The sequence below is a fragment of the Arvicanthis niloticus genome, chromosome 2, assembly GCF_011762505.2.
Source record: "Arvicanthis niloticus isolate mArvNil1 chromosome 2, mArvNil1.pat.X, whole genome shotgun sequence".
Lineage (NCBI taxonomy): Eukaryota > Metazoa > Chordata > Mammalia > Rodentia > Muridae > Arvicanthis > Arvicanthis niloticus.
In genome coordinates, this window is record NC_047659.1 from 117,798,567 (window position 1) to 117,820,557 (window position 21,991).

At 49.0% G+C, this 21,991-nt stretch overlaps 1 protein-coding gene and 1 long non-coding RNA gene across 27 annotated transcripts in view; both read right to left on the reverse strand.

Annotated features, from left to right (window-relative positions):
* The window catches only part of LOC117702737 (uncharacterized), a 104,738-nt gene extending 92,192 nt beyond the window's left edge, over positions 1-12,546 (reverse strand). For 4 of the 24 annotated variants that reach the window (XR_013108875.1, XR_013108874.1, XR_013108873.1 and 1 more), the window contains exon 1: positions 12,357-12,513. This is a non-coding gene — a long non-coding RNA (uncharacterized LOC117702737). Of the gene's footprint in view, positions 1-12,356 lie in introns of all 24 variants that reach the window. The other 20 variants (XR_013108891.1, XR_013108886.1, XR_013108876.1 and 17 more) reach the window with 11 other exon arrangements.
* Positions 12,547-15,099: 2,553 nt separating this feature from the next.
* On the reverse strand, positions 15,100-19,306 carry Foxa2 (forkhead box A2). 3 transcript variants are annotated; one of them, XM_034496007.2, is made up of 3 exons: positions 19,091-19,306; positions 18,065-18,134; positions 15,100-17,054 (listed from the first exon to the last, which is right to left on the reverse strand). In XM_034496007.2, exons 2-3 carry the CDS (start codon positions 18,131-18,133, stop codon positions 15,744-15,746), a joined length of 1,380 nt encoding a protein of 459 aa, XP_034351898.1. In that variant the 5' UTR covers position 18,134; positions 19,091-19,306; the 3' UTR covers positions 15,100-15,743. The 3 variants fall into 3 exon arrangements, with proteins under 3 accessions (XP_034351898.1, XP_034351897.1, XP_034351899.1); XM_034496006.2 differs by lacking the exon at positions 19,091-19,306 and having other exon boundaries at positions 18,065-18,151; XM_034496008.2 differs by lacking the exons at positions 18,065-18,134; positions 19,091-19,306 and adding an exon at positions 17,520-17,739.
* Positions 19,307-21,991: the final 2,685 nt, after the last annotated feature.

Below are 21,991 nucleotides of genomic sequence, written 5' to 3' on the forward strand. Positions count from 1 at the left end.
GTAGCTACACCGTGATACACGTAGCTACACTGTGATATTCCTGAAAAAAGCGTCATGCATGTTTACAAGTACCTCATTCCTCTTCCCAGAAATCCTGCAAGATAGGAGTATAGATTCACAGCCCTAAAAAACCGGTATTTTAGCTCTCTGATAAGCCGGGTGGTTTTGAGGTTGTTGATTTGAAGGGAATCCTGGTTCTCAGCAAAAATCTCCATGCCTCATCTCAAGCATCACTTAAAACTTCAAAGAACTATCTGGAGCCCAGCAGAGGCAAGTGTTTTGCGCTGGAACTTATTAACACCATCTATACTTTTCAAATTGTTCCTAGTGGTTATAGATCAGCTCAGGAACACAAGGACCTTTGTACAGATGGTGTGTGTATTTATGAAGTCTCAGGACATCAGCAGAACCCCACTTAGACCCCCTGCTTTCCTGGGAACTAGAAAAAAGGCACACAAACACAAAAAACACAATAGGAGACATGCTTCTGTCTTCTCTACTTCAAAAAAGAAATAAACATGTATTTCAATAATTTAATGAGAAGGTTGTGCTGATGAAGACTTGCAACCTTGGCTTTGCAGCGGACTCAAGATAGATTCAAACAGCAAATACTTAGGTGAAGTGTCTTCATAATTTGAGTTCCTTTTCCTCTCCGCTAAATAAGTAAATAAATGAAGAAAAGCCAGCAAAGGGTGACGGCAGGCCACTCAATATTATGCTTGACACCACATGGAGTAATTTCATGTTTAAGAAGGATACTTGATTTCAGAATTGCAGCTGTCTATCTTAACTAAAAAGTCACCCCTGCTCTCCCAAAGCAGACCTGATTGATGACACATTTGACATAGATTTTAGGTCAAGAGAGCTTTTAGAACTATATATTCTGACTATATATTGGGTGGGATTAAATAAGGGCGATTTCAGTGCTTATTTCTGGGTCTATCCTGCTTATACATCCCCCCCCCATTTTTGCTGTGCTGTGGCTCTGTGTGGGTGTACAGATGGTAACATTCTCATACTGGGCACCCCAAGAAGGTCACATGCTTTGCATCAATGGCAATTAGTTCCCTTTTTAAAATGGAAAATGTCATTAAGTTCTTGAATAATTCAAGAGTGTCGATCACAATACAGTGTCCCTTTTGGGGGTCTTTATGGTGCAAATGACAAAACAAGCCAACGCTATCAGTAAGAGTAGATCTGAAGTTTACAATGTAGCTCTATTTAGTGTGACAGGAAAATTAAATTACAGGAGGCACTCATTCATTGTCACCGGTTAACAGGCTTGGGAAAATTGTGGATCCCCGGGGGCAAATCACTGACAACATAGGAGGGAACTGAAAATATTTCATTTTAATTGGCTGCTGTTTCCTTTGCCTGCTTTTGAGAACAACACACACGCGATCAGCGATCTGAGCAACTCTCTTTAGAAAAGGGTTCCGGAATCTCCCCGACTGGAACTTACTGGGTCTGCCAGGAGCACCAGGACAGCTGTCTTATGGGTGCAGTGTCACTGTTCTGCACCAGTGGGGTTGTTCCTGAAAAAGAAGTAGACTGGCAGGTTTCAAGTAAAACCTGGCTTCCACTGCTGCCCACAGCAGGACAGGAATTATCATCCTGTAATGGGGGCGGGGGTGTTGCCCCTACAAACTACCAGGTTTGGGATAGGCAAGAGGGGATGGGGGTCGTGGGGAGGCAGGAATGACGCACAGGGCACCAAACTGCCTTCCTCTCCAGCGGAGAAAAAGTCAGATTGCCATTTGAGACCCTGGTCTAGAGCCAAGGCTGCTTGGGCCCAGACTATGGGACAAGTGGGACAAAAGGCGAAATGAAGATCCTCAGAGGTGATAAAACAACAAAACCGTTTCCTTAACCCAGGCTAGCGCAGACTGGCCACTGTGAGGGTCCTCAGAACCCTCAGCTAGAACCCAAGTGGACATGGCTACATTGGTCTGGCTCACACTTAGCCCAAGGCTGTCTCTGAATTCTGCTGACCTTGGCATCTGAATCAGAATGATCCAAGCTTGGTTTTCCCAGAGACCCAAAGACGTGGGGGAGGGGTGGGAGCGAAGTAAAGTGTTGTGCCTACTATGGGGGGCAGTGGAGTAAGTCCTCCCGGTTGCTTATCAGACTGCAGGGATGGAATTTCCACATTCTGGAACTTGGATCACGGGGCCAAAGATCATCTCTCTCACCTGCTGTCTTTGCTTCTCTGGCTCTATTTACCCCCACCCCCACCCCCCAAATACTTGGCGGGCTTTTCTGTTTTCGTTTGGCCCTTCAGTGTCTCACTATGGCCTATGAGAGCAGAGGGGGAAAAGCGTTACACCAGGGCCCGCTGACTCTCCGACGCTTTGGCTCAGCTCTGCAACTAGCGGTCGGCGAAGTGGAAACGACTGGGGCCGCACGGGCGACTCCGCTCGCCAGTCCACAGTTTCCGAGTCCTGGCTCGCGGCAGTGCTTCGAACCGTTCGAGTTGAGCGACTTGTAAAGCCCCGGTCACCTGCATCTGCTATGCGCCTAGAACTCGCTGGGCATCCACCAGTGGGTGACCGCAGCCGCTGCTCAGCTCAGCTTAGCGAAGCTCTAAGTGCGAATCGGGGACGCTGAAGGAAGCGTGGCTAGACGAGGGCAATTTGATATTTAAGTAAAGAGATGTTCTGGGAAAACAAACTGTGATTTGTTGTACTGGTGGACGGTTTGTACCTCAGCGTGAACGTTATTTCCCGGAACTAAAGAATGAGTCCGCGGAAGTGGGAGACAACAGTGAGAGGGTAATTTAAACACTGTCCGTTTTGGGTTTTTTATTTTGTTTTGTTTTGTTTTTTAATAGTGCTTCTATTTAAGCAAACACTCTGGAGCTCCTGGGTACTATAATTCCAAAGGCAATTTTCTCTGCTTTTAATTTGATTTGCAATTTTCAACTCTGATAATATTCAATTTCATGGCTGAATACACATGTAAACACTAATAGGTTGTGGGAGGGGGGTTTGCCACTTGCACCAAACAGAACTTTTGCCGCTTGTCTCTGTCATGGGAGTTTCCTGCATGAGTTTTTAAAACTATCCGCAAATTTCCCATAAATTATTTTGCAAAGCGTAGCATGGCCTAGCCTGGGCTTCCGGGGATGGAGGGGCTAGTAAATGTAGGTCGTGTGAATCAGCACAGGAAAGGTTCGGAAAGCCGCCTAACAATGCCAACGAGAAGGCAGGTGGAGAAGAAAACGAATCTCCCCCCCCCCCCATGATAACATTTGTGGTTTTGTCAAAAAACATTTCAATGCTGTACCGAACTTTTCTAAACAATCTAAAAGTAACAAATAAATATGCTCCCTCCAGCAATATCTTACTGTAGTTTTCTAGCTCTAGAAAGACAAGTATTAAGAAATAGTCCTAAGAATGGTTTGCTTACCACCATTAACCTGTTTGGTCAAACATGCAATCAAGAGAAAGATGAAAATAAAAATGAAGCATCGTAATTAGTTTTATTCATATCAAGAGTACCTAGTGCTGCCAGTGACACTGAGAAGAGTGACAATTGGCTGTGACAGTGACACCAAACACCAGTGTGAAGGCGCCAAGCCTTTCTTTTCTGTATTGCTCAGGATATACTGCACTCCAGACACCAGGAAAAGAAAGAGTTGAAAACCATCGAACATTCAGATATTGATAGAAAATGTTAAAATTCCAAATGAGTTTTTGTAACTTCGTTGAAAACCAACCATACTTTAAAAATAAAACAGCAAAGAAAGTCGATGTTTTGGTTTCTGCAGGGCTACTTTAAATTTAAAAAAAAACTACTACTCTTCTATTTTTCTAAACATAATATATTGCTTTTATTTTATTACAGTCCTGGGGATTGAACCCAGGGCCTTCCCCATGCTAGGCAAGCACTCTCTCAACTTAGCTACACCCTAAGCCTCCTCATCATTCATATATATATATATATATATATATATATATATATATATATATATATGTTAAACTGCTTATAGTTTAAATTCGAGGAATCTATAAGTTGAAAATGTTATTTTACTTTTATTTTTAGTTATTTCATGGGCAAGGTAAACTTATTATTTTATATAAAATTTTTTTAAACTAGGATTTTATCATCCTGGAAAGAATTGATTTAAAACTGATGAGACTTGAAGGTGCTTTTGCTTATGGTTAGCTGATTATACCAACTCATGAATAAAGTTGAGGGGATCTAATTTGAAAAATACCTTTTATCCTGTGAATGGAGGCTAGATAACTATGAAAAGAATTCCACTTTATTATTATATGAACCTTGAAGGAGAAAGCTTCTGAATTTAACAAAAACAAACATAAAAAAAAAAAAAAAAAAAAAAAAAACCCACCACTCTTTCCAGGCTAACTGTTCATAGGTGAGGGGAAGCTCACACACTTAGTTTTCTTGAAGCATAATTATTGAATTTTAAGTTATAATCCTTTAGGGCTTGTACTAAATTTTTATATTACTCTGGTTGGCTGGTAATTACATCTACTTTACACAAACAGATGGCAGTGTGTATGCCTCACCAGCGCAATCCCTTCTGGCAAGCCGAAGGTAAAGCAGGAAGGAACAGGCCCCATGACAACAATGTCTATTCATGTGCTGCTGATGGTTGGCAATACTGAGCATCAGACATCACTCCCTTTTCCATTCCTAACTTAGGAGTACATGGGATCTTGCTAAGCATTAAAATGCAATGCTCTGAGAGTGACGCTGCCATTTTTTTTAAATCTTCCCCACTCCCCAAATAATCTGATTGGAAGACCCAAGGTTGGTTTGTTCAAATGCAGTGGGGACTGTAGACATGCCACACCCCCTAAGGTCATCAAAAGCCAATCCTGAAAACTCTGTTTAGCCTAGGATAAGAGGAGGGGATGGAGAGGAACCTAGAGAGCCCCAGTGAGTATTTTAGCCAGGTAAGAACTTACAGAGGTTGCAGAATAGAAGGTGCAAAGAGGCATTTTCCTTTCAGACTGAGGGTCTTGTGAACCCTCAGTGGTGTGAGTGAGTCTTAAGATGAAAGTTTACTACTCCTCAGATAGCAGGCTGCTGGAAGGAAAGGGTTAACTACGTGTGATATAAAGTAAAGGGAGTGTGACCTAGCTGTCTCTTCAGGAATGGGAAGGGAAAGTAAGCAGGAAGGGAGAGGAGAGAGGGAGAGGGAGGGAAAGAGAGAAGGAAGAAGAAAGAAAGGAGGGACAGGAGAGAGAAGGAAGGAAAGAGAATGGGGAGATAAGGCAGCAGAGGGGAGGGTGATGAGACCCAATGTCTTCCAGGGAGAACTTCTGTAGTTACTGTGAGCTGTATACCCAGCCATGACAAAATCTAAACAGTGTTTTCTACTATCAATGAGGGAATGGCTTAGGGTCAGGGTTGATCTCCCTAAACAGGCCTGGTATTCTGATAACTACAGGTGAATACCCGAGTTCTGGTGCCTGCCAGAGATCTTGCTGGATGCTGGGGGAAGGTAAGACTCAGCTTGTTCAGAGTTCTGGAAGAGGCTTGAGAGGGATTTAATTGCCTGCCTGGATGAATCAAAATGTCCCTTTAAAACAAAGAAATCAGGGGAGATTGGCCTTTAATTGTCAAATTCTGCTAGCAAGAGAGGGGTGTTAACTAAAACCTAAGAGAACAAAGTATAGATTAGATACCCTTCATCACACTTATCCACAAATCAGTCCACAAATGGCATCTTCTCTCTTCTCACTGTCTTCAGAAGGTTCCATATATATGGATCTTACATTCCCATCTTAATCTAAGACATCAGATAGCCCATTTAGAGTGAGAAAGTGTAGAACTCTTTTCATCTCCAAAAGCTGCTCATGACCATCCAAGACTCACATGATTGTCATGTAAGGGTCTCCTGAAATAGAAGGAGGAGACAATAGAAGGGAGGAAGACTGAAGAAAATCCCAGACATGGCAGGAGAAAAAAAAAAGAGGTGTGGGGAGAGTTCCCTGTCTGGAGGAGTGAGAGCACCACCCAGTTCCACCCTGTGTTCGTGTTCTCAGGTCTGGTGCAAGCAGGTTCCAAATCTTCACCATGAAGTATACCAGCATGCTGTCCAGTGGCACGATACCTGCTGGCTCCTTGCCAACAACAGACCCCCACATGGCTGGACTAAAGAGGTCTTCCCTCCTTGTAGACACAGGCCACCACCAACCAGGCTGGGACTGGGCTGGGAAGCAGGTATTTACTAGATCTGTATTTGTGTGTAAGTCCGAAGAAAGACAAGTGCTGAGGGGCCAGGGACCTTGCTTCTCTGTCAGCTAGGCAGGAGCATACTAAAGACCCAATGTGGGTGATGCATAAAATATGCCTCTGTTGTCACCTGTGTCATCATGCTGCCAGGTGCAGGTCAGAGGGAGGTCAGAAGCAAGAGTGGCTTTGAACAGTCCTGGCTCCTGCTGTCAAAATCTCCGGGCAGAGAATAAGCCACACTTCTGAAATAATTTGCCAGTGTGGATTGTTTTAAGTCCTCATGCCTGCCAGTGGTCTCTGCCCCTGACATTTTCTTTTTCTCTGGCATTTTGTCTTTCTAATCACAATTCAAGAACCATCTATCTAGCTGCCAATTCTCTTGCTGTCACCTCCGTTCCTGCCTTAGCCAGCTGTCCCAGAGTTTAGGTGCAAAGAAAACATAGCAGAGTCCTGACTGGCTTTAAAGAACCACAATCTCTTAACAATAATTCTTCTCCTTCTCCTTCTCCTTCTCCTTCTCCTTCTCCTTCTCCTTCTCCTTCTCCTTCTCCTTCTCCTTCTCCTTCTCCTTCTCCTTCTCCTTCTCCTTCTCCTTCTCCTTCTCCTTCTCCTCCTCCTCCTCCTCCTCCTCCTCCTCTTCCTCCTCCTCCTCCTCCTCCTCCTCTCCCTCCTCCTCCTCTCCCTCCTCCTCCTCCTCCTCCTCCTCCTCCTCCTCCTCCTCCTCCTCCTCCTCCTCCTCCTCCTCCTTCTTCTTCTTCGATACAAATAAGTGTAACCTGGGACACTCCTACCCTAATCTCTACTAGGACAAGTGGTGACATCTTTGCTGTCCTGTCCCATAGTCCCCAAGATTTATTTCCTCTCATTCCTTCCAACTTTCCCCAAATACTGCAGACAACCTCTTCTCCTTGGAGACTCTGGTATTCTGGTAAAACAGGCTCTCTACTGCTTTGGAGCTGGGGTGGGGAGGGGGGTGGTCTCCAAGCATTGTGATGATCTGAAGCTTTGGGAACTGGATAGATTACTGAGGCGAAATGCAAATCACCTGCCTAGTCAGAGAGCTGAGAGGCCAGTGCTGAGGACGTTCCTGAGCTCTAAACCCCAGGATTGTTCCTTACATGGATTCTGATTTCCATCTGGGAGGCAACAACACATCACAGGGTGTGTGGCAAATGGAAAGCTGTGCTCAGTAGGGGTGGGACTGAATAGAAAGATAAAGAAGCAAGATGGGGGGTGTCATGGGTTGATCAGGGACAGTAAGAAACAGCATGGTGACAGGACAAAGGGGAGGGATTCATGCCAAGGAATAGGCTTCACAGTCCCGGAAGAAAGCAAAATTTCTCAGCCACCAAGACATAGAGAGGAAACTATAGTTTCTTTTAGTGTGTGGCTTGGTCAGTGGTGTAGATCGGAACAGCGGGAGAAACGGAGAGCACTTGGTGAAGTCAGACTTCCTTTAGAATAAGCTTTAAAATGTAATGTAAACAGCTTGAGCAGAACTGTATGTTCTTTAAAAGATGAAGCACTGTATCTCCCCTCTCTGCCCCATGCTGGAGGTAGAACCCAGAGCCTCGTGGTAGGCAAGCACTCTTACTGCTCGGCTATACCCTCTTAGCCCGACATTTTGATTTCTTTGTTAAAGATGCTTCTTATCCCCATACAGAACTCTGCATGGCCCAGGGCCTGCCCTGGCTGATACTTCACCCCCATTTCTTCATAGAAAATGCTATCTAGTCCTCTGTTCTCTCCAATCCTCCACCCTCCCTCCTCCTGCCTCTGCTTCTTCCTAGCTTTTCCCTCCAAACATCCCAAAATTATATTCTATATTTTTAAGGACTACACATTTAACATTCATGATTTCAAACTAGGAAACCAATGCTTTCCTTTACACAAGCAAGCAATGGACAAGGGAACTCATTTTTTATAGTTCTGTCTGATTTGTAAGTGTAGATCATATTTCTAAGGAGTTAACAAGTTCACAGTCACACAGACAATTCTATTTTGGTCTAGATAGCTCCTGATCTAACAGCCCCCAAACATCTCTGTGTATTCTTGGAGCTTTCTTATTGTTTCAAATAAATGAAACTGTGAAAAAAAAGAACGATTTATATATGGGGAAATAATATGGTTCTGAACCATTTAAGCATCGATGTGCAGAATCATAAATGCAAGTTGAATTTAAAAGCAACAAATGGTTCATTCCAAAATTCTAGTTAGGCAGTGAAGTGCTGGTGAATGGATTAAACCCGGACTTCTCCTTTACAGGTTTGTGTTGCTGACATTTCCCTTGGGGCTAAAAATGTGTTAAGTCAAGAATATAGTGTGGCTGAAGTCTTTACCTAACCCTGCCGGTGGCATCTGGTAACTAGCAAAACGGAGTTAAATCCAGGCATAAAATTAACTTAATTTGTGGTGTTTCTTTTAGCACTCCTAGCTATCTGATGCCTTATCTAACAGTGTGAAATGAAACCCTCATGCATGTGTTCATGCACACACACACACACACACACACACACACACACACACTGCAAACACACAGCAGGGGGTAGATTTTTAATGTGAATCCAGGTAGTGGTTGTCACAATGATATCTTGGTGTTGAGAGGAACTGACTCTGAGTTAAAATTAAATGTGCCACTCTAAAGACAAGCTTGAAAAACACCTCTGCTTTCTTCACCTGTCCAGAGAGATTCTCCTTGAAGAATTTGCAAGAAGATCTAGACTAGGCCCCAAGGGCACAGGGGTGAGGGGGAGGAGAGTGGAGGCATCACTTCCAGTCTGGAGATAGGGACCAGAACGGAATTACAGCTTGTAAAATAAGCCTCCATCAGTCTCCCAGGAGACAGCCAGCTTCTACTTGGGTGTTCCCTGCTTGTTAGCCTCCGTCATAATTGGTCTTTCCTCCCATCCCACGTTGTTGGTTTTCTGTGTGTGGCTTTTGGTGTGAGCGTGTTAGGTCATCAACAAATACAATGAGAGGAGGGAGCTAGAGAGACACACATGATTGTTTTAAAGAAGAAAAGAAAAGGGATAAGAGAGTGGGCAGGAAGGCTGTGAACAGAATGGGGAAGATGCCTCAGGATTTAGGCTTCCGAGGCAACCCCTGGAGTGACTAAGGGTATGGGAGTTTTGTGGAAAAGAGCCTAGGGCCTCTAGAAGCTAGAGCCCTATGGAACTCTGTCAGGGACACGTCAATTTCTTATTATTTTTCTCTGCTCTGATATGGAGGTGCCTATCTAGAACCGGCATTTCTATTATTATTATTATTATTATTATTAATCATAAACTGGTATTTCTCTTTGGGAAGGCAGGGCATGGGCAAGTGGAGACGAAATCCTCTCTAAAGCAGGCAGAAGCTCCCGGGGCAGGCCAGACAAAAAGGGTTCTCCACCTTTCTCCTTCCACATCTGACATTTTCCCCCATCCTGTGTCCTTCCCACACCCCATGGAGGAAAACCTATTCTGGGGTGAGATGATGTTTAAAAAAGAAAAAGAAGAAAGGAAAAAAGGAAGGCAGAAAAGAAAGACAGAAGGAAAAAAAGATAAAAAAAGAAAACACTATTTGGAGTCTAGTCTAAGGCCACTGCAGAGATAGATGCCTTCTTAGTCTAGAAAGCTTTTTTTCTCAAAGAGGGTGGATAGAATAGGTCCTGAGATTCTGCCATCTTTGCTTACTGGGGAAAACAAAACAAAACAAAACAAACAAAAAAACCCTAGACCCGGCAAGGCAGTGTCCAGAAGAAATTAAATCAACTTGCAAACTTTTGGTGGCCTTTCCCCTTATTTTTTTGGTTTTTGTTTTTTAATTTTCATTTCACCAGAGCACTCCTGACTGGCCTTGGTTGCTATGGTGCTGCAGCCAGGGCCAGGTCATCTCTGTCTCAACAGACACCTCAGGTGTGAATCTTTGTTCCTTTACCACCACAGTCTGGGTGGGCCTCCTAGGGTGGGTTTTTATTTTGAGGGGTGGTGATGTCTGTCCTGTAAAGCAGGACTTGAGGCCTATGTGTGGCTCTTAGCCAGTCTGGCTGCAGAGCACCTCTGAGTCCACAACAGCTGGAGGAATAGGGGGGCATCCTTAGCATTCCCTTTGTTACATGCCATTATTTTGCGCGGGGGGGGGGGGGGGACCGGAACAGCCAGGGGGTCCCTGCTTTTGTGCATCTTCAGACCTGATGTAGCCCTTGCTCCTCCAGAGAGGGAGCCACCGCCCCCCTTCCACCTCAGGCTTACATACTTAGGGGAAGAAAAAAAGACAGTGGCTTCAAGATATCTCCAGGTACGTCCAGTGTCCAGTGGTAAACGTCTTCCGCCCTATGCCCTATTAAACCTTATCTCTCGCTCCACCCCCCTCCACTTCCACATTAAAAGCCCCCCAAAGCACAACGGACTGCCTCCTCTGTATAAAGCCGGGAGGAGAAGGGCGATAAAGATCGGGCGTTTAAATTGGCCATTTGAAAGATTACATCTCTTCACCGAGGGTCTTTCTTTCAAAACTCTTCACTGAGTTGAGGGGCCATGGCTAGTCCGCACCGGCTCTCAAAGGCCGGGCACCTTTTAATTCCGCGGTAGAGTGGGCTGGGCTAGGTGACCCGGCGCCATCAAAGGCTCGAGGGAAGGCCGTGGGGCGACACTCGTCTAATGACAAGTAATTGACGGATTCGAGGCCTTGCACTACCAGCGGAATGGGGAGGCATTAATTATTTAAAAACGATTAGCCTCGCCTTGCGTCCTGCAGGCTTTCCATCTCGTTCTGGGAAGGCGTCAGCCACACTAGGCAGAGCCCCAGCTTGGAGAGCTACGAAAGCGTCCGAGTTGGCTTCCAGTGTCCGGAACGTGGGCAAGCAGCCTGGGACACCAGGGCAGCACCAAAGAGTGTGCCTAGGCCCCAATTTTCAAAGATGCCCTCATAGCATTGATCCAGAGGGCCGGTTGGACCATTTCTGCATACTGGGTTCACACCTGCAGATAGCAATGCAGCCTGGAATTGGTTCCAGTTAGGGTGACAGGGGGAAACACAACTGGGAGTGGGCTTCTTCTAATGCTGGGCATTTAAGGCAAAGACCCACGGATAACGCGGGTTTAAGAAAGAATTGGCGGGACAGGTAGACAGCAGTAAAGATAGTCTTTCTTTCTTTTTCTTCCCCCTCCACTTCCACCGGTGAGCAACGATTCCCGGGTCTTTACTCTTACAAGTCAAATCGTCTATCGATGAGCCACATCCCTGTCCCCAAAGAGATCTTTTCTGATCCCTGTCCTCAGAAGTTTAGGGTACTGTCTTTTTCAGCAGGCTACAATGAAAGCTAGTGAGTCGAGATTGGCATCTTGCTGTAGGGAGCAGAAAGAAGAGCTTCAGTCTAGTCTGTCTTCCAAAGTCCTGTTCTACGACCCCTACACGCGCAAGTGCAACACTCCGGATCACGCTTCTGAAACAAGGCGGCGCGAATGGGTTGTAATGGATGATAGACGACCCCGCGGCACGCTTTGACTTTCTCTCCAGGGCCCAGCTCCTACTGACCCCAGTGGCTCTCTGTAAAAGCCAATGCGGCTTCTTGCGAACTAAAGTGACTCCGCTTTTAGGAAAGGCGCTTTCCCTTTCCCTGTGTTTGGAGCTGCCCTGGTCTGCCCGGATCTGGGAAATAGTATAGAACACACTCAGAGCTGTAAGCTCCCTGCACTCTGTGGCCTCCGCTCCTCCTCCTCCGTATCCCCTCAGCTTCACGCACAAAGCGGCGGTCCCCGACCCTAGATTGCGAGGCCAATGACACCCTCATGCTCCCCCACCTCGCGCGCACCCCAGCTTTTATGAAACTAGCCACTCTCTGTTCGAATCTCCAGCCGAATTGGCTGCAGGGACCAATCCCGGTTTCTCATCGCCCCGGGAACCAAACTCCGAAACTGCGGGGAGTTATAAACTTCTAGACTCCTCGTTCTTCTAAGTGGCGGTGCAGTCACGAATCTCCCACTCCCCTGCAAAAAAACCCCCTACTATTTCCCAGCCTATTTCCTGAGCTGGGTGCACCTCCCAGTCCTCGCAGGCACACGAGCTCGCTCAAGACTGGGGGAGGGGAGGCGTGTGGACCCGAGTGGGGGGCGGACTCTGTGCGGGGAGCCCGGGCGTGGCCCCCGAGTGGGTGCGCTTCCTACCTGCGGTGGCCTGCGGGCAGGCGGGCGTCGGAGCGTCTTGCGCTCGGAGGGAGGCGGCGGACTGCTCCCAGCCGAGGCATCCCTGCATTTATTTGAGCTCAAACCGAGCGACTGTTGACTTTAGCACACAAAGCAAAGATTTCACTGCCCGCTAGTTTAAAAATGAATATTTTACCAAGATATCGATCAGCGTTATAAAATTCAGTTAAGTACAATGGGATCCTGGAAAAAAAAAGAATAATAAAGGAGGGGGAGGCAATATAATATCTGTGCAAATTTGCTGAAGAGTGACGTGGCATGAAAAGTTTACCCTCCTGGAATTCGGATCTAGAATGTTTTTTTCGGTTGTTTACTGACTTTGTTTATTCACAGATCACGGTTGCTTAAACCCCAGCGCGAGGAAGGCGGCGGGCCACAGGAAGAAAAAGAGAAGGGGGAGAGCCGCTGCACCCTGCAATGCATCGAGTTGGGGTGGGGGAAGGAATCCCTGAGCTTCTAAACTTGGAACTGGGGGGTGGGTGGGGGAAACTGACGTGGACTGTGAGGAAGACACTAGAAGGGCCAAAAAGCCTCGGAGGGTGCAGCTCCCCGACAACCTTTTTATGTATTCGCACAGAACTATATCTTATCTGCAAGGATCAGTGGAGGGGGGGCGCACTAAGTAGTTTAAAACGACCCTCGAACAATGGGCGTGCGATAAGAAACATAGCAGGTTAGGGCAGCGCTTTCAGCCTCCATTGTCCCCCACTCAGCCCCCGGCCCTGCCTCTCCGCTCCTTCGCCACGGGAGCCTTTTATGTGATAATGAAACACATTTCAGGCTGGGCTCGCGACGTGTGTGTCCTGGCCCAGCAAAGAGAAGGCCTGATTGCTGGCCGCGGCCTGCGAATCCCTCCTCCTTCAATTTCTCTTCCTTGTGTTCTGAGGAACAATGTGGCTTGTTAAAATGGGATTTTGGGGGTGGGGGTGGGGGTGGGGAAAGAAACACACACACACACACACACACACACACACACACACACACACACACACACAGAGTCACATGAGCAAGGGAAAGCCAGCCCTGCAGAGGAGGGATGGAGATGAGCAAGGTGGCCGAAAGCGCTCAGAGAGGCGGTCAGGCTGAGGTTCTTGTGGGACAGTCCAGGTTGGAAATGATTAAGCACAGCAAGATGTCGGGGCCAAGCAACAGCCCTGTATTAGAAACACCTTTGATGCCTGCTTGGGTTTTTAACCAACTAACTTTTTTTTCCCCCATGGGTATGGCCCCAAAGTCAGACAGCGGGTAGGAGGGACAGCTTAAAGGGCAGGAGATGCAAGTCAGTGTGAGGAGGCTTCTTTTGCAAAACCAAATTCCACTAGTTACCTGTCAATTGGGAGACTCCGAAGAGAGGTGGGATGACTGGTGAGATTTTATTTGGGGCCTTTGTATTTCCCTGGAGGCTCACAAAATACCCATTCAGTCCCTGAGCCACAAGCATGGTCTGCCCATCTGAGATTCTTGGGCTAACAGACACCTCTGCCATGGCTGGTAGAAGGGAGACACCATTCCTGAGACACTGGGATTTCACTACTTTTGGAGTCATTTGATAAGCTGCTCAGGGGACCCTTCATTAGCACCCCATCCCTCCGTGTAACTTTTTAGTAGAAGATTTGGAGGCTACCCTTAACTATGCAATTAAAACCAATCCCAGAACAATAGTTAAAATGTTTCCCCAGATTAGGTGGCTCATCATCCCTAGCTTAGCAAGGTTTCCCAAGACTTGGATAACACCTGTGAGAGTTCTCACTCTAAACTAAACTTGGAACTGGGGGTTGGGTGGGGGAAACTGACACGGACTGTGAGGAAGACACTAGAAGGGCCAAAAAGCCTCGGAGGGTGCAGCTCCCCAACAACCTGGACCATAGGAAGGTGTGGGGGTATGCCAGAGGTAGCTGGGAAGAGCCATGCACCAAAAATATGTAAATCCAGTCTAGGCTCACTGACTAGAAAAGAGGCCTGAGATTAAAAACCAAAGCAACCAACATGTAAACTTCTGCCTTTCTCATAGCATAACCAGTCCTAGAACCCAAGGGGCCTCAACATCAGCGACTCTCCCAGTAACTCGGGTGGAAAATTAACGTATGTGCACTCAGAGAGTGCTTTTGCTTCTGACTTTAAAACTAAACCTACTGAACTTTAGGTGGGTTAAAAGGCACAACAGGTCTGTAATCCTAGCACAGGGGAAGGCAGAGACAGTACCAAAACCAGGTCTTTATAATGAGATCCAGGCCAGTCAGGGCCATTTAAGGAGATCTTGTTTCCAATCTCTGCATCTTATATAAAAACAGCAATATGAATAAAGATGCTGGGATGGCCCATTGAGGATTTATGTGTTCTGACATGTTCAGTAATATTAGCCTCAAAATTTTTAAATTTTCTGACCATGAACAATTTGTTGTGTTTGCTCATGTAGTTGCTGCATTATTTAGGGATTGTCTTCCATACACTCTGTAAAGCATTTAAGGAGGGAAGACGGCGGTGTGGCTAGGTAGATGAACATGGGGAGGATGTAGCACTGGCTCCTACAGGAAAATTCAGCCAACTATGATATATAAATAAAATGTTGGGTTAGCAGCAATACTGATTCCCCCTGCCTCCCACCCACCCCCCAACGAACTCCCACCTGCCTCCCATCTCCTTGCAATAACCAATAAATTCATTTAATTTTGTGAGGTGGGGGAGAAAGAAAGGATCCAGGGGGTAAAATCGGCAATAACACTTTAATATAGATTTGTGGAATGGCCGTTCTAGCCAGAACACACATTTATAAGCCATAAATAAAGCACGCAGAAACCATAAATTAAATCAGACCCGAGACCTGGATTTCACCATGTCCAGAATGGGATGCATTTTCTTCCTTTCTCCTGGTCATTTACACCAGACTCTTACATTATTTTTTTTTCTCTTTTAAACATCAGTACAACCCTCTGGTTTTCTGTTAAAACTACATGGTTTTACACCAAGTCACTCACAAAAGGTTTTTTTTTTTTTTTTTTTTGTTTTGTTTTTAAGTCAGACTTCTCTGCAACAACTGCAATAGACAACAACAACAAAAAATCAAAATCTGCAGGTGCCCCGAGAAGCAGGAGTCTACACAGTGGAAACCAAAGGCTCCTTTAAAACAAGTTTATATGTATACATATATATTTCCATTCCCTTCCCTATTTAGAATGACAGGTCACTGTGGCCCATTTATTTAGGGACACAGGTGAGACTGCTCCCTTGGGGCCTGAAGTGTGGTGGCTACTTTTTCCTCAAAGCTCTCCCAAAGTCTCCACTCAGCCTTTCATTTCCCTTGTCCTTCTCCCCAATGGCCAGAGCTAGCAGGGCCTGAAAGCCCTCTTCTTAGGAGGAGTTCATAATAGGCCTGGAGTACACTCCCTGGTAGTAGGAAGTGTCTGCGGCCAGGGGCGAAGCATCCAGGCCCGTTTTGTTCGTGACTGGGCCCATGGCCAAGCTGCCTGGCATGGGGGAACCGTAGCCCCCAGGGTAGTGCATGACCTGTTCGTAGGCCTTGAGGTCCATTTTGTGGGGCTGATGGTGGTGGTGGCTGTGGTGGTGTTGCTGCTCGGAGGACATGAGGTTGTTGATAGAGAAGGGGTGGTTGAAGGCGTAATGGTGCTCGGGCTTCAGGTGGGCCTCTGGTGGCAGGCCAGGGTGGTGAGGTGGGCCCAGCAGGTGGGCTGCAGCCTGCTGCTGCTGCCCAGGCGAGGGCGCCGGCTCCGGGGGACTCAGCGCAGAGGCAGGTGTTCCCTTCAGCTCGCTCAGGCCACCTCGCTTGTGCTCCTGACACGGAGAAGAGCTAGAATGGGGGGACTCGGTGCCCGCCGGAGTCTCAGAGGCCGAGCCCGCGGCCTCCCCGAGCTGAGCCTGAGAGGCCTGGGACCCAGGAGCAGTCTTCTTGCCTCCGCCACTGCCCGCACCGGCGGCTTCCTTCAGCGCCAGTTGCTTCTCACACTTGAAGCGCTTCTGACGGCGCAGGTAGCAACCGTTCTCGAACATGTTACCTGAGTCAGGGTGCAGGGTCCAGAAGGAGCCCTTGCCAGGCTTGTCTGGCGAGCGGGGCACCTTAAGAAAGCAGTCGTTGAAGGACAGAGAGTGACGGATGGAGTTCTGCCAGCGCTGCTGGTTCTGCCGGTAGAAAGGGAAGAGGTCCATGATCCACTGATAGATCTCGCTCAGCGTCAGCATCTTGTTGGGGCTCTGCTGGATGGCCATGGTGATGAGCGAGATGTACGAGTAGGGAGGCTTGGCGTGTGTGTAGCTGCGTCGGTACGTCTTGGGGTCCCGAGCGCGGCTCAGGCCCGCCTGCCCGTACATGGGGCTCATCGAGTTCATGTTGGCATAGGGAGCAAGGCCACCCATGGCCCCGGCCGCCTGTCCCCCGAGCGGGCTCAGACTCGGACTCAGGTGAGGTCCCATGCCCGCCACGCCGGCCGCCCCGGCTGAGCTGCTCATGCCCGCCATGGCGCCAGCGCCCGGGGACATGCCAGCCAGCGACGGGCTCATTCCAGCGCCCACATAGGATGACATGTTCATGGAGCCTGCGCTCATGTTGCCGGAACTGCTGCCCATGGCAGCCGCGGACATGCTCATGTATGTGTTCATGCCATTCATCCCCAGGCCGGCGTTCATGTTGCTCACGGAAGAGTAGCCCTGCGGACAGAGTCCGGGGAGGAGACAGGTTAGCACCTAGGCTGAGCTCGCCCGATCCTCACACCCACCAGTTGGACCCAATCTCCCCCAACCCCCGCCTTCGAGCAGGCCTCTGGGATCTCTTTCTTTTCCTGGGTCTCAGTGCACCAACACCAAGTCCTGTGGGACCCGGAGAGCGGGAAAGGTGATAGCCTTAGGGTCACCGGGCTGCCGTTCTGGGCCTAAGGCTTAGCTTGGCCCGGATTCTAGAAACTTCAGTGTCCTGGACCACCAAGAAGTCAGGCGACCCAAATGTATTTATCTCTCTCAAATGACTCCTCAAACCAGCTGGGCAGCACACTGAGTCAGCACCAAGGCCGGAAATCTCCGTTGCTACCCCTGTTCACCAAAAGCCACCTTTGGAACGTCAGTGGGGCAATCTCAAGTGGAAATCATCTCAATGTCCCCTATTCTGGGGCTTCGTACCGGGACGCCACTCCTTAGTCACAGAGGAGTGAAGCGCAGCGCCTGCACAGAGTCCAGGAGCAGCTGGAGGCATTGCGTGGAAGAAAAAGGAAGGGACCGCCAACTCGGCTAGGAGTGTGCCCCGGCTTCGTAGCGACAAACTTTTTTCTTTGTCCACTCGTCTTTGATTCTTTGCTTGCACTTCTGTCCCCAACTCCTACCCACCTTCTCTTCTCCAGCTCCCCACCCCCTCGCCAGCCGACCTCCCACCCCTCCCCAGCCGCGCGCTGCCAAACATAACTCTGTTAGGATAGTGCGTGGCTCGGCCACGAAGAGGATTTGGAGGCGCCGCAAGTCAATATTTGATCACAAAGTTAATATTATCTCAAGGCTAACAGTGTGTCGTATAAAAAAGAGACCCATTTGAGTAGAAGGAGGGCGGAAAAGGCGGCTGTCCAGGAAGGCTAGAGGTGGGGGGGGCGGGTACCGGTGAAGGGAGCGTGCGGAGGTTGGGGACGCGGAGATAGTTGTCACCCCACTTCTCCCTGGCGAAGGCAAGAGCTTACCTCGGGCTCCGCGTAGTAGCTGCTCCAGTCGGATGGCTCGTGCCCTTCCATCTTCACGGCTCCCAGCATACTGGAAGCCGAGTGCATGGCGGTTTAAAATTTAACAGCCACAACAAACGACCAGCAATCAGCCCCCACCCCCACCCTCTTAAAAAAAAAAAAGTCAGCTATGGCACCGTCCCCTCCCTCCCGCCCTCTCTCGCGCTCCCCCTCTCTCCCTCTCTGGGCTCCACTTCCTCTCTCTCCCGCGGCCTGCCGCCGGAGGTAGCTGGGAGTGGGCGGGAAGGTGGCTGGCAGAGGAGGGGGCCGAAGAACCCTGGAGGCCGGAACCCGAGACTCGCCGTCGGGCGTGCACTCGGTCGCCGCGCTCCCCGGGCTGCCGGTGCAGGCAGAGGAGGCTGGCAGTGTCGAGCTGCCGGGAGGCGGCGGGAAGCTAGCGGCGCGGGGGCGGGCGGGGGGAGAGCGAGAGGAGGGGGAGGAGGAGGAGGAGGTGTGGACCGCGCAGCGGACAAGTGCCGCAATGACGTGAGCGGCTGGTGATATAGCGCGGTGCGCTGGCGCGGGCCTCCAATCCCCAGACCCCGGGCAGCCCATTTGAATAATCAGCTCACACTTAGGTGAGAGGAAGCCAGGGCTAGCGCTCCGCACCTGCCGCTGGGCGCCCCGAGCTAGCCCATCTCCCGCTGTCCCCTGCACTCCGGACCTGCAAGCAGGCGCGCTGGCGCCCTGGTGGAGTCCCTTCCTTTGCGTCCACGGGGAGTCTTCCGTGGACCCAGAGACCTGAGATTAGGCCACCCTTGGATAAACTCAGGTCCCCTGCTCCCGCCCCGCCCCTCCTCATCGCCCGGAGCACCGTGTTTGTCAATCCGAAGGCGCGTACCGCCTTGGTACCCCGCAACGCGGAGGCAAGCCAGAGTTATTTATCTCTGGTTTCCTCCCTTTCGGTGCACATTCCCTGTCAAAACAACAAGCAGGTGACAGCCAATTTGCAAAGCGCTGTCCTATTTAGAAAAACTGTGTACACACCTTTAACTCGCTGGCCGCTGCTCTGGAGGCCCCTCCCCGTTACAGTTAAGTCCCGGGGAGGCCTCAGGAGGCGCGCAGAACTCCCGTGGTCTGGCCGCCCTGGTCGTCAGCTACCTTAGGCCTTTTTCTGGCTACCCACCTCAATCGGCTCAGAGAGCCCCGCTTAGCTGCAGCTAATACCCGGGAGGCACCGATTTGCCTCTGACATGAGGGCCTCGTGTTTCAAGGTTACTTTTCAGTTAAATCCAAGGTGCCCAAAGCATTTCGTAACTAAAACAAACAGGGCAGTAGGTGGGGGTAGGGCAGGAGAAAAAAATCAATAATGGGCCTTATGGGATGACTTCAGGAGGATCTGTGTTCTCTCTGCTAGACCAGGACTGACTAATAAAAACTAAAAATTTCAGTTTCTTTTCTCTTAAGCTTCTAGGTGTTAAAAAGTGTCATTTGAGCGTGTTGTCTCATGCCTTTGAAGCAGAGGCAGGCGGATCTCAGAGAAGACTAGAAGGGCCTAGTCTGTAGAGCGAGTTTCAGGACAGCCTGGGCTACAGAGAGAAACCCTGTCTCCCAAACAAAACGAACAAAATGAGAAAATACGTCATTTGCATTGTTAGCTACCAAGACTAAAGTAAGCCTAGATTTTGAAGTGGAGGGTCTTCTTGCAGGCGTTTGTATGTGAACAGTCTTTCTTGGTTCTGAAAATGTGACTGGAATGTAGGGATACAGTCCCGAACTCTTTTCTCTCGGAGATGGAGACAATAGGAAATAGTTGGCTCAGATTCAGATGTGCAGACTTTCGTGTAGCAGAAGAGTATAGATAGAGGTGGTAGGTACTGGGTGAACTTGGAGCATGGAAGCCTGAATGAGGGTCTGATTGGAGGGTAAAGAAACAGGCCTCTCAGACCAGCATCCTTTTGGACTGAAGATGCAGCATCGTCAGTGCCCTTTGCTTCTGAAACGCACATAGTATGGACTGTTTACAGATAACATATAAGTTATCTGAAGGAGTGAAGAACAGGAGGTCCTCAAAGACAAGGCCTGTTTTCCCGATGAAGGTGAATCTCACATGTTCACCTAGTGAACACAAGGAACCCAGAGAGACCCCCAGGATCTCCCCCACGCCCCACAAGGTTTGGAAAGGGGGGTGGGTGCACATGTTGTTTATAGATACAGCTATTTTACAAAATTAAAGCAAAAAAATTGCAGGCACTTGTCTGCTCCATCCCCCCCCCCCAAGAGAGACAGAAACAGCTTCCCCTCCCAGAGAGAGAGAGAGAGAGAGAGAGAGAGAGAGAGAGAGAGAGAGAGAGAGAGAGAGAGCCTTAAACATAGCATTCCAGTTGTCCAGAGATCTTAAATGCCAAAGTACAGGACTCCCCACACGCGCACGCACACACAAGAACAGTTCTCTCAGGAAGTGAAACTCAAGATATCAACATTGCGGTTCATTTTGTCCGTCTGTCTGTCAGTCTGTCTATTCCACCACCCCTCCCCGTTGAATGCCGGGGTGTTTATAAGCTTGTGGGCTGCTACTCTTTGATAGTGCTCCTAGCTGAAATTTGGTCCCAGAAATGATTGCACGTGTAATATTAGCTACCAAGTGTTGGGAGAGTGGGGAGCAAACCATGCTTCTCTCAGACCTGAGAATTCCTACCGTCTCGTCAGACACTGTGCAAGCTCAGATCTCGGGATATCTGGGAGCGCTAAACTCCAACTTCCACAGTGACAGGGCGCCCCCTGTCGGCCGCGAGGATATCGGGGTCGACCCCAGTCAGTCCCATCTTTTGAGCTCCTAATCGCGCTCAACTCTGATCCCTGGGCACTTTTCTTCTGGCCCCATCTCCACCCAAGTGCACCGCCTGGAGGTCCCTGAAATTGTGAACACAGCCAACCCCGCTTCTTGTCTCCTAGCTCTGAGAAAGGGTCGGTCTGCGCATGACGCCACCTGGAACATTGGCGTAGTGGTGTCTGCGACCATCCCAGCACCAGTGGCCGCCGGCTTTCAGTGAGCAATCCGGAGCAGGGCGCCGGCAGACTGCGGAGCGAGGGGGAAAACATCCTGGCAGCCCGGGGTCTCTCCCCAGGCCTCAGGCTTTGCAGGCTCTCGCTCTCGTTGGCGCGTTTGCCGGGCCTCCCCGGAGCTGCTACGATTTCTAAAGATTTATTCAGAGCCCTGGCACCAGAACTTCAAGCTGGAATGCTGTAAACTGCCCCAGGTGCCTCTCTCCAGGAAAAAGTTCTCGGGAGCTCCCGCTACACACAGATGTCTGCTCTGATCCCGGACAGTCTAACCCTCACCTGGGGCCTGAGCCATACAAAGCGGTCTTTTGCCTGCGCCCTCCCTTTCGTCCTTTCTTCAGTCCAGCACCGCAGCGGCGTGTAAAGCCTCTTTACAAATGACCACTGATCTCCTAGGTTTGTTTTTATTCTAGAAGTCGCGCTGGTGGCAATAGGGGCCCCTCTGATTCGGCCTCAAATGCGGGCTATCTCTGCTATCGCTGGGGAGAGACTGAGATCCAGTGTTCCTTAGTAAAACTGCTCCCCAGAGTTTTCTGTCAATGAAACTAGCTGAAGAGCACAACAATAAACAGAACTCAGCTTCCCTTACTTAACTCAGCTGTGGCATTCTCTAGTTGAACCCCAAATCTCAATGCAGAATATAATGTCAAAGGTAACATTTCAATTTTTGTGTGTGTGTTGTTGTTTCTGAAATTTAATTTTAAAACCAGACCCCCCCACCCCACCCCCAGGGTTTGTCTGTCTAGCACTTGTGCACACCCTCAAATACCTCTGTGCTTTTTGATTTTTTTAGAGTCGAAACACTTGTCTACGGGGAGTAATAAGAGTCAGCCACAAACAAATCACCAAAGGGATATTTACATATGCGAATGAAGAGAAGAGTTG

Coding starts and splice junctions, on each gene's coding strand:
- Foxa2 (XM_034496006.2), bottom strand. CDS start 18,151: ATGCACTCGGCTTCCAGTATGCTGGGAGCCGTGAAGATGGAAGGGCAC. Junction 17,055..18,064: donor GCTACTACGCGGAGCCCGAG/GTAAGCTCTTGC, acceptor CTCTGTCCGCAG/GGCTACTCTTCCGTGAGCAA.